The following is a 15,244-nucleotide window of genomic DNA, read 5'->3' as shown; positions in this document are numbered from 1 at the left end:
AACAGGAGGGCGTGGGTTCAAAGATCCCAAGTCCAACGCGTTAATTACTACGCTACGGAGAGGTTGATGTCCTCGATTCAAGTTTAAAGATATTTGACGTAACTTTCTCTTTCAAGTGAGAGTTTACCTTAACATCTCTAATGGCTCTGTGCGTAGGTACATAATTATGTAGAGTTTGTCCTTCTATCTAACATGTGTTCAAATACCTATCTAACCTCTACGTATGTGCACTTGTATAGCCTCATACATAGCTCATAACTTAGTAGGTACCGAGTACCTATCTATCCTCTATCTATCTGTAGTTGTATAGCCTACTCATAACTTGATACTTCGATACCGATCATAGAAAATAATGTTTCCAATTCTAACTCAGCCTAACTCTAGAATCTCTAGAAAATGATAATGTTTTGAATTCCAACTCATAATTATAACCTAACTCTTGTTACTTGTTAGTACCTATATTTAGAACCAGTATCTCTACATACGAGTGTGCGTAGGTACCTATTTTGAGATAAGTTATCAGTGTTATCGCGACTAAATATCAACGTTTTCGCGAGTGCAAAATTTTATCTTGAGTTTTTGGATACCTACCGTAGCTACTTTATCTTGAGTTTTTGGATACTTTACCCTGAAGATGGAATTGATTTGTAATTAATCTTGAATGTGTGATTAATTAGATCCCAAGTCCAACGCGTTAATTACTACGCTACGGAGAGGTTGATGTCCTTGATTCAAGTTTAAAGATATTTGACGTAACTTTCACTCTCAAGTGAGAGTTTACCTTAGCATCTCTAATGGCTCTGTGCGTAGGTACATAATTCTGTAGAGTGTGTCCTTCTATCTAACATGATGTGTTCAAATACCTATCTAATCTCTACGTACATATGTGCACTTGTATAGCCTCATACATAGCTCATAACTTGGTAGGTACCGAGTACCTATCTATCCTCTACGTAGGTATGTGTAGTGTTGTACCATAGCCTACTCATAACTTGATACTTCGATACCGATCATAGAAAATGTTTCCAATTCTACATAACTCATAACCCAACTCAGCCTAACTCTAGAATCTCTAGAAAATGATGTTTTGAATTCCAACTCATAATTATAACCTATAACTCTTGTTACTTGTTAGTATATTTAGAACCAGTATATCTACATACGAGTGTGCGTAGGTACCTACCTATTTTGAGATTTATCAGTGTTATCGCGACTAAATATCAACGTTTTCGCGAGTGCAAAATTTTATCTTGAGTTTTTGGATACCGTAACTATTTTTTTCTTGAGTTTTTGGATACTTTATCCTGAAGGTGGAATTGATTTGTAATTAATCTTGAATGTGTGATTGATTTAAGTGTAGGCAAGTGAAGTCCAATGAACAAGGGCAAAGAGATTGCCCTAGGCAATAATTTCGCACTTTGTTTCTAATTTATACCTAGTTGTATTTGCGTACATTGGAACTTGAAACCAATTAATAAATAGGAAATAATTGAAAATAATAATAATAAACATAATAAAAAAAATATTGCATGATTTCAATTTTAATCTAAGAATTTTAGGGAGTGCTTTTGTGCTTTCAACCCTACGTTTAGGCACCTGGGCCCTGTTCCAAGAACGACTCTACACTCACTTTTCAATTCAGGAGCAGAAAAAAACGTCGTGCCCCGTCAATATTTTCTGCGCATAGAGTAAAAGACCTAATAATAATTTTCATTTCTTTTTAATTTATAATTTCAAATACTTTTAATTTAAATGTGTATTGCAGTGATTCGTCTAACAAAAGATCGGTAAAAGAAGGAGCGTCAATGCATCAAAGGATCAGAGAATTTTCACCCTAGCAAATTCTTCACCAAGGCAACTTTCTGACGAAAGGACGCAATGTTCCTGTGAACAGAAGGGAATTTTTTGGTGAACCAGAAGGGCTTTTCGGTGAAACACTGCCTCGTGTGTGAATTTTTCGGATTTTATCCGGAGATATTTTTCAGAGGAGGCGTCCTTAAGTCACATCCCTCCATAGAAAAGGCGTCCCGAAGCCGAATCCCAAAGTCAAAATGGACCGAATTTTCCGGGGCATCATGAAGTACAGAACGACGGACAAGAAGAAAATGGTCGAGCAGTTTGTGCACGTCAAAAACAATCCACACGTAAGACATCTTTTCTTTCTCCTTCCCCAAAGAGGTTTTTGAAAAGAGGAAGACAGGATAAGAGAAAGCCAGGCGTTCCGAGAACGAACCTTATCTATTTAGGATAAATCCGCCCCCGGCGAAAATCTAACCCGCGCGCAGCCTAGTGCTTACGAATTTGGCAAATTTAATCAAAATGAGACTGACTGAATCAAAATGAGACGGAAGTGTAAAAAAAAGTGACTCAAAAAACAAACGAAAATGGAACCCAGATCAAATAAACAATGACGTCACATAGGTCGTGTTTTACTGTTAGCATGCTGTGATAAGGTGAACTCAAGGTCATTTGAACCCGGCAGTCAGCGAAGGCTTAGAACTGATAAGGAACTTGGAATAATTTACGTTATCATTATTTTAAATACCAAAATAATATAATTACTGTTAGCATGCTGTGATAAGGTGAACTCAAGGTCATTTGAACCCGGCAGTCAGCGAAGGCTTAGAACTGATAAGGAACTTGGAATGATTTACGTTATCATTATTTTAAATACCAAAATAATATAATAATTATTATTAAATCGTCGGATCTGCTACTGAACTCGTTAAACAAGATTTTGATTTCAGGAATGTTTTGTTATTATTATTTTTACTTGGGCGGAAATAAAAACCTTTACCTAGGAAAAATAATAATTTAAGGGTCAAAATAGGACTTTTATTAGAGGTTTGATAGAGGTAACTGCTAAGGTCTTACTGTCCCGAAAGCGAAGAGAGAAGAAAGACAGGATAAGAGACGGTCAGCCGTTCCGAGAATGAACCTTATGCGTTCAGGATAAAATCCGCCCCGGGCGGGAATCGGACCCGTGGACTAGCGCTTACAAGGCAGACGCGCTACCAACCAAGCTAACTAGACTGGCTATAAGACTCATCTCTCTATAAATAAGGGTCCTCAGATGTCAATTTGAGCTATTAGGATTGGGAGTATTGGGGTTCTGTTGTACCTATCCCCATTTGAGACCAAGGTCCTTAAGAGGGTAATAAAATTAGCAGTATCTATGTTGATAATATTAATAGGGGTCTACGTCTACACTCTTCATTGTTTATTAGGCAAATTAGGCTGTTCATGATGGCACCATTTCATTCATAACTAATCCTATTATCGAATTAGCGATTAATAAAATTAGGTAGATGTAGGTCCTAGGGATTGCCCTGAAGTAAAGCCATCTCAGGGTTTAAAAAGGTAATTAAAAAGTTTTTAGCCAGCCTACTTAGTTTGAAAGCGCATCTGCCTTTTATGCGTTAGGTCGCGGTTTCCCGCCCAGGGCGAATTTTATCCTAAACAGATAAGGTTCGTTCTGGGAACGGCTGGCTTTCTCCTATCTTGTCCTTCTCTCTACCCTTTTGGGACGATAAGACCTTAGTAGTTACAGTTCTCTCTATCAAATCTGTACAAAAAAGTTCCAAGCGCAAAAAAACATCTTTTGTTTAAGGCCTACATATTGTCCGCATGTGGAGTAAAATATTGAGGATTAGGGAATGCAAAGTCGTTCGTGAAATAGGGCCCCCTTTTCTGAGCAAGGTGTAGGGCCCTCTTCTCTCAGCACGGTGTAAGGTCCACGTCTTGTCACCCGTGTATGGGGCACCTTGAGAGACTCCTACATGACCTTACACGATGCAAAGTTGAAGTCAAGGTTGAGAGGTTGTCTCACGGAATATGAAGGTCTCACTGTGACTAGGGTAGCCGTACTCAACATTTTTTGACTTGGATCACTCCTGTATGTTCGGTATATTCCAAACCTAGTTTTTAGCTAAATAAAATCCCCTTTAGGGCCAGCCTAGTTAGCTTAGTTGGTAGTGCGTCTGCCTTGTAAGCGCTAGACCGCGGGTTCGATTCCCGCCCGGGGCGGATTTTATCCTGATGGGATAATGTTCGTTCTCGGAACGGCTGGCTTTCTCCTATCCTGTCTTCCTTCTCTCTTCGATTTCGGGACGATAAGACCATAGAAGTTACAGTTCCCTCTGTCAAACCTCTTAAAAAAAAAAAAGTCACAGAGCATTGGAGAGAGGGTAGGTTTCTTCCAAAAACTGCACCAGCTGCTCAATAGGCCTCGCGCCATTACCTGGTAAACTTTACCATCGGTTAATGCGGGTTTTGTTGTTTTGGATAGAAGAAAGTTTTTGAGGGCGAAATGCCTACGCGGAACTTTTCGTCCGCAATTCGAAAATGGTAACTGCCCCCCACCCACCCCAAATATTGGGTTTGTATGAAGTTCTTACCATTCTTTATTATTTGAATTCAGGTAGAAAATATTGTGTTTGAATTCAGGTTATTTAGGTATTGATGAGTTTGAAAATGTGGTACATTATATGTTAAATTCATGCGAAACTATCGCCAAAGAAAGGACATTTTCGTCTTCCCTGACATAGAAGATTGTTCTTACATCGAAAAATCTGAGGTTGTAGGAAAACTACATATGGTTTCCAAACTACGCCATGGACAAATTTTCAAAGTTGGCTAATTTTCATCGCCTTTGCCATTTTCTTAGTTTTAAGGACCCTCCTAGGAAATATATTCTTGTTTTTAATTTAATATTTTCCTAGCATAAACCTTGTGTTTTTATTTATCAAAACTATAGGGGGAAAAAATCATCATCCATGATCTATGGACTTCTAGTAGGTGTATTCAAAGATGTCCCATTCTGCCCCAGCCAGTGACCCGTTTTGCCCCGGCTCTGGGGCAAAATGGGACAAAAGTAGACCTTTGCTAGATTGAAAATTATTCGAAACTGGCATACCTTAGAGCAAATTATTACATAGAATATCGGAGATAAGTATATTTTCTAGTGTTGTACCCAGTATGGTCAAAATAACTGCAATGATAACTTAGGTACAAGCAAAAATCCACTAAGTGGACCGTTTTGCCCCGGTCTCCCCTATTGTAAAAGTTTGGCTATAAAAACAAGAACACCCAAAATGAGGATCATTCAATAGGATACGGAAAGTCGTGTGATGTTCACACCAGATTTTTATTTCTCTTCCTTCTTCCTTCTTCCTCTTCTTTTTCTCGTTTTTTTCCTTCTAGTTCTTCTTCTTTTCATTCCCCTGCTCTTTCTTCTCCACCTACTTTTTCTCCCCCTCTTTCCCCCTTTTCAACTTTACCTTCACATTCTTCTCTTCCAACTCCTCCTCCTCCTTCTCCATCATATGTATATTTCCCATTTCATATTTTTCCAAGATGATGATGTACTCCACGTCATTTGAGATGTTTTGAGTATGTAGAAGCAGCCAGATTACGCTTCAGTAGGTTCCGATATTGGGTTTCTTTGTAAAACAAATTATTTAAGTGTTAATATGTTTAGTGAAGTCCAATGGGCGAGGGCAAAGAGGTTGCCCTAGGCAACAAATTTTGCCCTCTAAGTTATAGTACCTATGTACGTATTTGCGTACATTGGAACAAATTAATACCTAAATAGGAAATAATTTAAAAAATCATACTAAATAATTATTATTGCGTGATTTCAATTTTTGTAAACGAATTTCAGAGAGTGCTTTTGTGCTTTCAACCCTACGTTTAGGGACCTGGACTCTGTTCCAAGAACGACCCTCAATTTTCAATTCAGGCGCAGGACAAAACGTACCATTCGTAAATATTTTCTGTGCGTGGAGTAAAAGTGCCGAATCGTTCTTGGAACAGGCCACAAATGCCTTCATATAAACTCTCTTAAACAAAAACCACAACTTTAGAAAGCTCAATTTTAAACATCCGTAATCCAATAATGGAGGTATTTTTTAATTCCTTCAAACCCTAATCCAACTCTGGAATAGCTCGAACATTTATATTAATAAACTTTATGTTGTTTTCGAGTTCACATTTTGTAAGAAAAACTTTTTAAATCTTTTGTCTTTTTTCATATTTACTTTTTTTTTATATAAAGTCTGTGATAAAGGGGAACCTTTTTCTCCACGTATTTTTTCAAACTTTGTAGGTACTTATTTGTAGAGAGACGATAAGTTTATCGTTATTCATTTGAACGTCAATTTAATTGACCTTTTTAATCGGATTTCTTTTAATACTTACTAACTTTAAGCTTTGATTTAATACCTAATAATTTTTATTTATTTTCAATTTAAAATTTCAAATACTTTTAACTTAAATGTGTATTGCAGTGATTCGTCTAACAAAAGATCGGTAAACGAGGGAGCGTCAATGCATCAAAGGATCAGAGAATTTTTACCCTAGCAAATTCTTCACCAAGGCAACTTTCTGACGAAAGGACGCAATGTTCCTGTGAACAGAAGGGAATTTTTTGGTGAACCAGAAGGGCTTTTCAGTGAAACACTGCCTCGTGTGTGAATTTTTCACATTCTAGTGGGAATTTTTCGTATTTTATCCGGAGATATTTTCCGGATTTCATCCGGAGCTGCAGAGGAGGCGTCCTTAAGTCACATCCCTCTATAGAAAAGGCGTCCCGAAGCCGAATCCCAAAGTCAAAATGGACCGAATTTTCCGAGGCATCATGAAGTACAGAACGACGGACAAGAAGAAAATGGTCGAGCAGTTTGTGCACGTCAAAAACAATCCGCACGTAAGACATCTTTTCTTTCTTCTCCCCCAAAGAGGTTTTCATAGAGGGAGCTTTAATTACTAAGGTCTTATCGTCTGGAAATTGGAGGAAAGGATAGGAGAAATCAAGCCGATTATCAAGAGGTTTGATAGAGGAAACTGTACCTAATAACGGAGGTTTTATCGTCCCGAAATTGAAAAGAGACAGGATAGGAGAAAGCCAGCCGTTCCGAGAACAAACCTTACCTGTTTAGGATAAATCCACCCCGGGCGTGAATCTAACCCAGCATTTTTTCGTAAAATTCCCTGACTTTTCCAGTCTCCATGAAATTCCCTGACTTTTCCCGGTTTTCCAGTCTGGTAGACACCCTGTAGATACGATCATATGATATAGGTAATTCCGTGGTCAATTTCACTGATCAGTCGGTCCTAGAGGTGGAACATTCAATTTGTTATCTAGTCCCAATAGTGACATAATAACTTGGTACTTACCTTGTGTCATTTCAACATGTAGGTACATTTGTAAAGGATCAGGTATTTTTTTTTTTCTTTTTTTTTTTAGTGTTTTTCTGGGGAGCTATTCAACAAATCCAACTTTTCACTTTAGGATATTTATCAGCTGATAAGTAAAAAATGAGGACAAGAACATTTTTTTCCTTCTTCATCTAACCATCCAGTCTATCTTCCTCAAACTAGGCATCACACAACAAAAAATTAATATCTTTTAAGTACATAGGTTACCTTTTACCTAATATCTTTTAAGTACATAGGTTACCCTTTACCTATTTTTAAATGTTGAAACTTACTCATAATAGGATACATAAGGAGGACCTTCCTCTGTGCAATGTCTTCGGGAAACCTGGCATACACTATCCTGGCCTCATGTGTGTCCGCATCAGATTCTATGAGGATCTTGCCAATTCTGATTGATCGGCAGCAATCTCGGAGACCCTATATAGAAGAAGTTTAATAAATAAATAAATGTAAATGCAATTTCTTTGTGTTATTATGTCACAACTTTGGTACTCACTGTTTCCTCTGTGCAATGTCTTCGGGAAACCTGGCATACACTATCCTGGCCTCATGTGTGTCCGCATCAGATTCTATGAGGATCTTGCCAATCCTGATTGATCGGCAGCAATCTCGGAGACCCTATATAGAAGAAGTTTAATAAATAAATAAAATAAAGACAAGATATTAAATTGGAATAACAAGTATTGTGAAAAACAGCTCCTTAGCTTACTGAGAGCAAGCAAGGCTCTATGACATAATGACTATTTCTGCTATGAATATAGTATATATATATTTTTGTAATTTAATTTTTTAGTGGGAGTAGATATTTCTCTTCCACAAAACCAAAAATCAGGCTGAAAAGAAATTTCTTTGACAGGCACAAATGATTACCTGTTCCATGGCTTCTCCGCTACGGATCACACTGACACCACAGTTGCCTCGTTCATATTTGAGTCCATGATATGTGGCACCCGTTGGTGTTACAATGTCCATTTTACTGAACGGCAACTGATTCAAACTTTCTTCTATCACCAAACGAATCTGCAAAAGATGAATATATTGATAAAATAAATGAAGTTCACAATATGAATGGTTAATTTGAAATCTTTTACCTACCCCCAAGTCTGTACATAATGTACACAGGTTGATTTACAGATGTTTTTTATGCATCTTATTTATGCAGAATGTCAAAGTGCATTGCAACAAGACAGGTACACATTTTGAAGCAGAGATTCACTTACTAGTCTGTCTGCAAAGAATTTGAAATCACTTCTTGATGTGTTCCTGCAACAAGTAGCAAAATAATTTATTATAGTCAATCTCAAGAAGTAAATAACATAATATTTTATCCAAGTAAATATAACACTGGGTACTTGTGCAGAAGTCACGTCAGTGAAAGATTGAGCAATGACCAGTGTTATTATAGGGTTAGGTTAAACACAAAAAGGAGTTTTCAAAATTAGAGCAGTGATTAGTGTTTTATAGGGTTAGGTTAAATACAAAAAAGAGCTTTCTTTTCCACTGTTGTGGCTTCTGCATAATTACCGGAGGCTAAAACTGTAGGCCCCTAAAAACCAGGGATCCTCTGATATCTCTTGTCTACGGCAACACCCAGGCTAATTTAGAGGCTAAAACAGTCCACCTCAAAAATTAGAGATCCTCTACTATTATTTTATATTTACAGGACAATAAGTACATTCTACATTTTCAGGCTAAAACCGTAGACCTCTAGAAACAAGGGATCCTCTTGTTTACGGCAAAACCTAGGTAATTAAGGTTTCTCATAAGGTGGACTTTGAATTCATGGCTAAGTAGACACTATGCAGGACTATTTTCACTTCATCCTCTCAAGAATTAAGCCTGAAGTACTTACTTATCCCGTAGGATAGTCTGCAGTTCCCGCACTTGATCATTGGAAGGCAGGATTTTCAAATTTGGAATGTCTTCCGTGAAACTGACATATTTAGATTTGGTGATGGGGACTCCGGAGTTAATCTCATCAGTGCTACCCATGCTTGCGAAACTAACAGGACGTAAAAAACAGCAAAACACCTGAAAACTCTCTCGCCTTATCAGTTTAAATACGCAAAATCTCGCGAAAATTTTTCTGATAAGAACCTTTTGTTCTTTTGATAAAATAAATGGGGGTTGAATTTGAGGTTATGTTTACATTTTTCAGCTGAAGGGCTCGTTCACACGATGTGCGGAGCGATGGGAATGAGTCAGTGACGTCAGTGCCTGTTTTTTTTTTTTTTAAATGTTACCTAGGTAGTAGGTTTAAGGATAGGGTGTCTAGTCGTACCTTGGCCCCCGTTGTACCTAAATAGCTCGAACATTTATATTAATAAACTTTATGTTGTTTTCGAGTTCACATTTTGTAAGAAAAACTTTTTAAATCTTTTGTCTTTTTCAGATTTACCTTTTTTTTATAAAGTCTGTGATAAAGGGGAATCTTTTTCTCCACGTATTTTTTCAAACTTTGTAGGTACTTATTTGTAGAGAGACAATAAGTTTATATATCGTTATTCATTTGAACGTCAATTTAATTCACCTTTTTAATCGGATTTCTTTTAATACTTACTTTAAGCTTTGATTTAATACCTAATAATAATTTTCATTTCTTTTTAATTTATAATTTCAAATACTTTTAATTTAAATGTGTATTGCAGTGATTCGTCTAACAAAAGTTCGGTAAAAGAGGGAGCGTCAATGCATCAAAGGATCAGAGAATTTTTACCCTAGCAAATTCTTCACCAAGGCAACTTTCTGACGAAAGGACGCAATGTTCCTGTGAACAGAAGGGAACTTTTTGATGAACCAGAAGGGCTTTTGGGTGAAACACTGCCTCGTGTGTGAATTTTTCACAGTCTAGTGTGAATTTTTCGGATTTTATCGGGAGATATTTTTCGGATTTTATCCGGAGATATTTTTCGGATTTCATCCGGAGATATTTTTCGGATTTTATCCGGAGATATTTTTATAATTATTATTATTATTATTTTTTTTTTTTTTTACTGTTAGTGTTTTTCTGGGGAGCTCTTCAACAAATACAACTTTTCACTTTAGGATATTTATCAGCTGATGAGTAAAGAATGAGGACAAGAACATTTTTTTTCCTCCTTCATCTAACCATCCAGTCTATCTTCCTCAAATTAGGCATCACACAACAAAAAATTAATATCTTTTAATTACATAGGTTACCCCCAATGTTTACCTACCATGCTGGCACCGGTCGCTATGCGCATTTACATGTCATAGCTACTCATTTTCCTCACGAGGCTGAGTGGGCCTTGCAACACCCAGTCACGGGATCAATCATTTGCATGATACAAATTTCTTGACCCCGCCGGAAATCGAACCCGGGTCTCCCGCGTGCAAGGCGAGTGCAGTGACCACTACACCATGGGAGCTGAATAAATAAATAAAATAAAGACAAGATATTAAATTGGAATAAGAAGTATTGTGAAAAACAGCTCTTTAGCTTACTGAGAGCAAGCAAGGCTCCATGACATAGTGACTATTTCTGCTTTACTTACTTAAATAGTAGTATTTTATTTATTTGGTAACTGTGGCTGAAATTTAGTAAAACTATTTTTGTTCTCGCTTACTTAAATAGTAGTATTTTTTTTTTTTTTTTTTTTAATTTTTTAGTGGGAGTAGATACCTATTTCTCTTCCACAAAACCAAAAATTAGGCTGAAGAGAAATTTCTTTGACAGGCACAAATGATTACCTGTTCCATGGCTTCTCCGCTACGGATAACACTGACACCACAGTTGCCTCGTTCATATTTGAGTCCATGATATGTGGCACCTGTTGGGGTTACAATGTCCATTTTACTGAACGGCAACTGATTCAAACTTTCTTCTATCACCAAACGGATCTGCAAAAGATGAATATATTGATAAAATAAATGAAGTTCATAATATGAATGGTTAATTTGAAATATTTTACCTACCCCCAAGTCTGTACACTGTACATAATGTACACAGGTTGATTTACAGATGTTTTTTATGCATCTGATTTATGCAGAATGTCAAAGTGCATTGCAACAAGATATGACAGGTACGGCTGAAAAGGTCCGCTTGTCAGGTCTACCTGATAGTGTGTGCTCTCATTAGGTATCAGGTAAACCTGACAGGTACGGCTGAAAAAATCCGCCTGTTAGGTCTAGGTACCTGATGGTGTGTGACAGGCGGACCTGATCAGGTGTACCTGTGAGGATTACCAGATAATGAGTGGCTGACCTAAGAAGCGAGGGTTCGATACCTCTTACCGGAGCACTTTTACGTGAACGCGAGACGAGATGGGACTTTGTGGGGCTGGGAAAAGCTAGCAAAACGCGGCTTCCTAGATGATGGTCACCCACCCTGATATCAAACACTTTCAATGTTACTTAACCTTAGTGATTTATCGTGAACAGGTGCTTACCCCAGTAAAATTTTATCTTTCTTCCTCTTTAAATCAAATCCTTACCCCAGTAAAATTTTACCTTTCTCTTCCTCTACTTTACCCCAGTAAAGTTTTGCCATTCTTCCTCTCCAGATTAACTGTCTCCAGCAAGTCCAGAACATCGCCAGCTACGGGTTTCTCCGGAAACGGCTGGAGTCGAACGACCTTCACATTCATGCCCTCTGGTTTGACATTTATTCGGGTGACATTTTCTACTTCAGCCGCCAAGCCAAACGATTCGTCGAAATCAATGAGACAAGCCTGGATGGGCTCATTCGAGAAGTTACGAAATACTACTCCTGATTCTGTGTGGTTGAGTGGAAGAGCTTAAGGACAGCCACTCACTATCAGGTAGACGTGACAGACGTAATCAATGAGACAAGCCTGGATGGGCTCATTCGAGAAGTTACGAAATACTACTCCTGATTCTGTGTGGTTGAGTGGAAGAGCTTAAGGCCAGCCACTCACTATCAGGTAGACGTGACAGGTACGGCTGAAAAGGTCCGCCCGTCAGGTCTACCTGATTTGTGATTCGTTAGTCTGACTCGGAGACGTTAAACAGGGAGTACACCAGTTAAACAGGGAGCAGACCCCCTACCAGTAAAGTAACAGGTACACTTTATCAGGTCTATCTGATAAATGAACCTGCAGCTCTAGAACTCGGCTGTGTAGTCAATGACATACGACACATTATTGTGTGTGGACACTCGGACTGTAAGGTAAGTATGTACCTACTATGAACCTGCAGCTCTAGAACTCGGCTGTGTAGTCAATGACATACGACACATTATTGTGTGTGGACACTCGGACTGTAAGGTAAGTACCTACAGACCCCTTTGAAAAATCACCCAAGTAAGCGCAACTGTTCCATTGAGATTTGAGACGCGCTGCCCTCCAAGCAAACTAGGCGCGCCTACCTACCATGCTGAAAACACGGCACATTGCATACTCACTCACGTCATTATAATTTCCAGGCGTCTTTTTCTTTAACAAATAGGAGTTTTTTTAACAAACTCCTACTCCTATTTAATTAATAGGAGTTAAGGCGCGCCTACCTACCATGCTGAAAACACGGCACATTGCATACTCACTCACGTCATTATAATTTCCAGGCGTCTTTTTCTTTAACAAAGAGGAGTAATTATAAGTTTGTACTTTGTTTTTTACTTTCTGTCAGGGCCGTATTCAAAAAGGGGTCAGCCCTTCCCCTCCCACCACTGTTTGGACTCTCGGGGCCTATCCTCGACAAAATCCTGGATACGGCCCTGGTTTCTATTACCTTCGTTTCTTCTTCTTCTTCTTCTTCTTCTTCTTCTTCTTCTTCTTCTTCTTCTTCTTCTTCTTCTTCTTCTTCTCCTTCTTCTTTTTACACCCTTTCCTCTAATTACCACCTCCGCTCTCCCCCCCAGGCGATGAACCTTCTGCACAAGCTCCGGGACGTGGAGTTCGCCTCCAAGGACAACCGTTGACAGGTACGGCTGAAAAGGTCCGCTTGTCAGGTCTACCTGATAGTGTGTGCTCTCATTAGGTATCAGGTAAACCTGACAGGTACGACTGAAAAAATCCGCCTGTTAGGTCTAGGTACCTGATAGTGTGTGACAGGCGGACCTGATCAGGTGTACCTGTCAGGATTACCAGATAATGAGTGGCTGGCCTAAGAAGCGAGGGTTCGATAATTCTTACCGGAGCACTTTTACGTGAACGCGAGACGAGATGGGACTTTGTGGGCCTGGGGAAAAGCTAGCAAAACGCGGCTTCCTAGATGATGGTCACCCACCCTGATATCAAACACTTTCAATGTTACTTAACTTCGAGCTAGTATCTCGCGGACACGGAAAGCAAAGGAAAGCATACATCAATTGAGACATAACTCTTTCCCTATCGATCACTTTTCACCTCAAGCATCCTCCAACCATATTCTTCGCGTACCCAACCAAATTCGAGAGAGTACCAAAGTACAACCGAGTACCAGAACCAAAGTAGGTTAACCATGTTTGATGACCTACTCCATGAAGCCGAGTGCTACTCTGATACTCTGAGCAGAGTACCAGAGAGCAGGTATAGGTTTGGATACCTCAATATTGCTGAGGATCACAGGGGCGGATACCAATGGTGTTCGACGGGCCCATGATGACCTACTCCATGAAGCCGAGTGCTACTCTGATACTCTGAGCAGAGTACCAGAGAGCAGGTATAGGTTTGGATACCTCAATATTACTGAGGATCACAGGGGCGGATACAAATGGTGTTCGACGGGACCGATGAGGTCCTCATGATGCGATGGTTGACTGCGATTCAGGACGAGCCAGGACTAGAGACCATCACCATGGTGTTCCGTCTGGTGCCTGAGGAGCCCAATGGCACAGGTTCTCGAAGAAAGTAAGAAAGGAAGGAAGAAAGAAAGAAGGAAAGAAAGGAAGAAAGGAAGAAAGAAATAAGGAAAGAAAGGAAGAAAGAAAGAAGGAAAGAAAGGAAGAAAGAAAGAAGGAAAGAAAGGAAGAAAGAAAGAAAGAAGGAAAGAAAGGAAGAAAGAAAGAAAGGAAGAAAGAAAGGAAGAAAGAACCGCTCGCCTTGCACGCGGGAGACCCGGGTTCGATTCCCGGCGGGGTCAACAAATTTGTATCATGCAAATGATTGATTCCGTGACTGGCTGTTGCGGGGCCCACTCGAATGACTTTGCCTCCCTTCGAGTGCAGGGGAAGTGGTGCCAGGAAGAAAGTAAAACGCACAACTCTTGCTCAGAGTTTTACTTTCCTTATCCTATAAGGAAGAAAGCACGTATCCTATGGGAATAAGGAAAGTAGCTTAACTCCATAACCAAAAAGTCCACTCTGAGGCTTAGGTGTAAGGGCAACTGCCCCAAGGGATGAGTTAAGCTACTACGAAGTAGGCGTAAAGCTGTGTCCACACATAGTGGACGGCCGTCGATCGATGTCGACTGAAACGTCCAGACTGCCTCGACAGCATAGATTCACCTCGTCGATCGATGTCGACTGAAACGTCCAGACTGCCTCGACAGCACAGATTCACCTCGTCGATCGATGTCGACTGAACCGTCCAGACTGCCTCGAAAACATAGATTCACCTCGTCGATCGAAGGCCGTCGACTATGTGTGTGGACACAGATCAATCGTCCGGGCGGGGCGGCGCTTTTTTTCTACCTAGCACTTCTCTTGCAATCTGCAACCTTAGTTGCACCAGGGTTCCATGGTCTTTTATTAAGTTTCATCCATCAAATAGGACATTTTTATCCGTGAGATAGCTGCCATGCTTATCTCAGTGAGCTAGTATCTCGCGGACACGGAAAGCAAAGGAAAGCATACATCAATTGAGACATAACTCTTTCCCTATCGATCACTTTTCACCTCAAGCATCCTCCAACCATATTCTTCGCGTACCCAACCAAATTCGAGAGAGTACCAAAGTACAACCGAGTACCAGAACCAAAGTAGGTTAACCATGTTTGATGACCTACTCCATGAAGCCGAGTGCTACTCTGATACTCTGAGCAGAGTACCAGAGAGCAGGTATAGGTTTGGATACCTCAATATTGCTGAGGATCACAGGGGCGGATACCAATGGTGTTCGACGGGCCC

General features: G+C 39.6%; 2 protein-coding genes and 1 long non-coding RNA gene across 5 annotated transcripts; 2 read left to right on the top strand and 1 right to left on the bottom strand.

The window, feature by feature from the left end:
* Nucleotides 1–518: 518 nt before the first annotated feature.
* LOC108253693 lies at nucleotides 519–6,826 on the top strand. 3 transcript variants are annotated; one of them, XM_026830817.1, is made up of 2 exons: nucleotides 519–647; nucleotides 6,056–6,826. In XM_026830817.1, exon 2 carries the CDS (start codon nucleotides 6,614–6,616, stop codon nucleotides 6,767–6,769), a length of 156 nt encoding a protein of 51 aa, XP_026686618.1. In that variant the 5' UTR covers nucleotides 519–647; nucleotides 6,056–6,613; the 3' UTR covers nucleotides 6,770–6,826. The 3 variants fall into 3 exon arrangements, with proteins under 3 accessions (XP_026686618.1, XP_026686619.1, XP_026686620.1); XM_026830818.1 differs by having other exon boundaries at nucleotides 632–647; nucleotides 6,107–6,826; XM_026830819.1 differs by lacking the exon at nucleotides 519–647 and adding an exon at nucleotides 5,460–5,995 and having other exon boundaries at nucleotides 6,288–6,826.
* Nucleotides 6,827–7,710: 884 nt separating this feature from the next.
* Nucleotides 7,711–9,340, bottom strand: LOC103519257 (uracil phosphoribosyltransferase homolog). Its single transcript, XM_026830820.1, has 4 exons — nucleotides 9,071–9,340; nucleotides 8,439–8,481; nucleotides 8,089–8,238; nucleotides 7,711–7,836 (listed from the first exon to the last, which is right to left on the bottom strand). The coding sequence occupies exons 1-4, from the start codon at nucleotides 9,208–9,210 to the stop codon at nucleotides 7,711–7,713; spliced, it is 459 nt and encodes a 152-aa protein (XP_026686621.1). The 5' UTR covers nucleotides 9,211–9,340.
* Nucleotides 9,341–12,278: 2,938 nt separating this feature from the next.
* On the top strand, nucleotides 12,279–13,112 carry LOC113471578. The gene is made up of 2 exons (XR_003394219.1): nucleotides 12,279–12,367; nucleotides 13,058–13,112. It is a non-coding gene; the product is annotated as an uncharacterized LOC113471578 (long non-coding RNA).
* The last annotated feature ends 2,132 nt before the right edge of the window (nucleotides 13,113–15,244 follow it).

Source organism: Diaphorina citri, unplaced genomic scaffold (genome assembly GCF_000475195.1).
Source record: "Diaphorina citri unplaced genomic scaffold, Diaci psyllid genome assembly version 1.1 scaffold2625, whole genome shotgun sequence".
NCBI classification, from domain to species: domain Eukaryota; kingdom Metazoa; phylum Arthropoda; class Insecta; order Hemiptera; family Psyllidae; genus Diaphorina; species Diaphorina citri.
Note: the sequence above shows the minus strand (reverse complement) of the source record. Positions and strands in the feature narration are given on the sequence as shown.

Bases quoted from the DNA above. Each gene is read 5' to 3' on its own strand.
- LOC108253693 (XM_026830817.1), top strand. From the start codon at position 6,614: ATGGACCGAATTTTCCGAGGCATCATGAAGTACAGAACGACGGACAAG.
- LOC103519257 (XM_026830820.1), bottom strand. From the start codon at position 9,210: ATGGGTAGCACTGATGAGATTAACTCCGGAGTCCCCATCACCAAATCT. The intron at 8,482-9,070 runs GTAAGTACTTCA...TACTTGTTGCAG, and splicing joins CAGACTATCCTACGGGATAA to GAACACATCAAGAAGTGATT. The intron at 7,837-8,088 runs GTAATCATTTGT...TCTTCTATATAG, and splicing joins GCGGAGAAGCCATGGAACAG to GGTCTCCGAGATTGCTGCCG.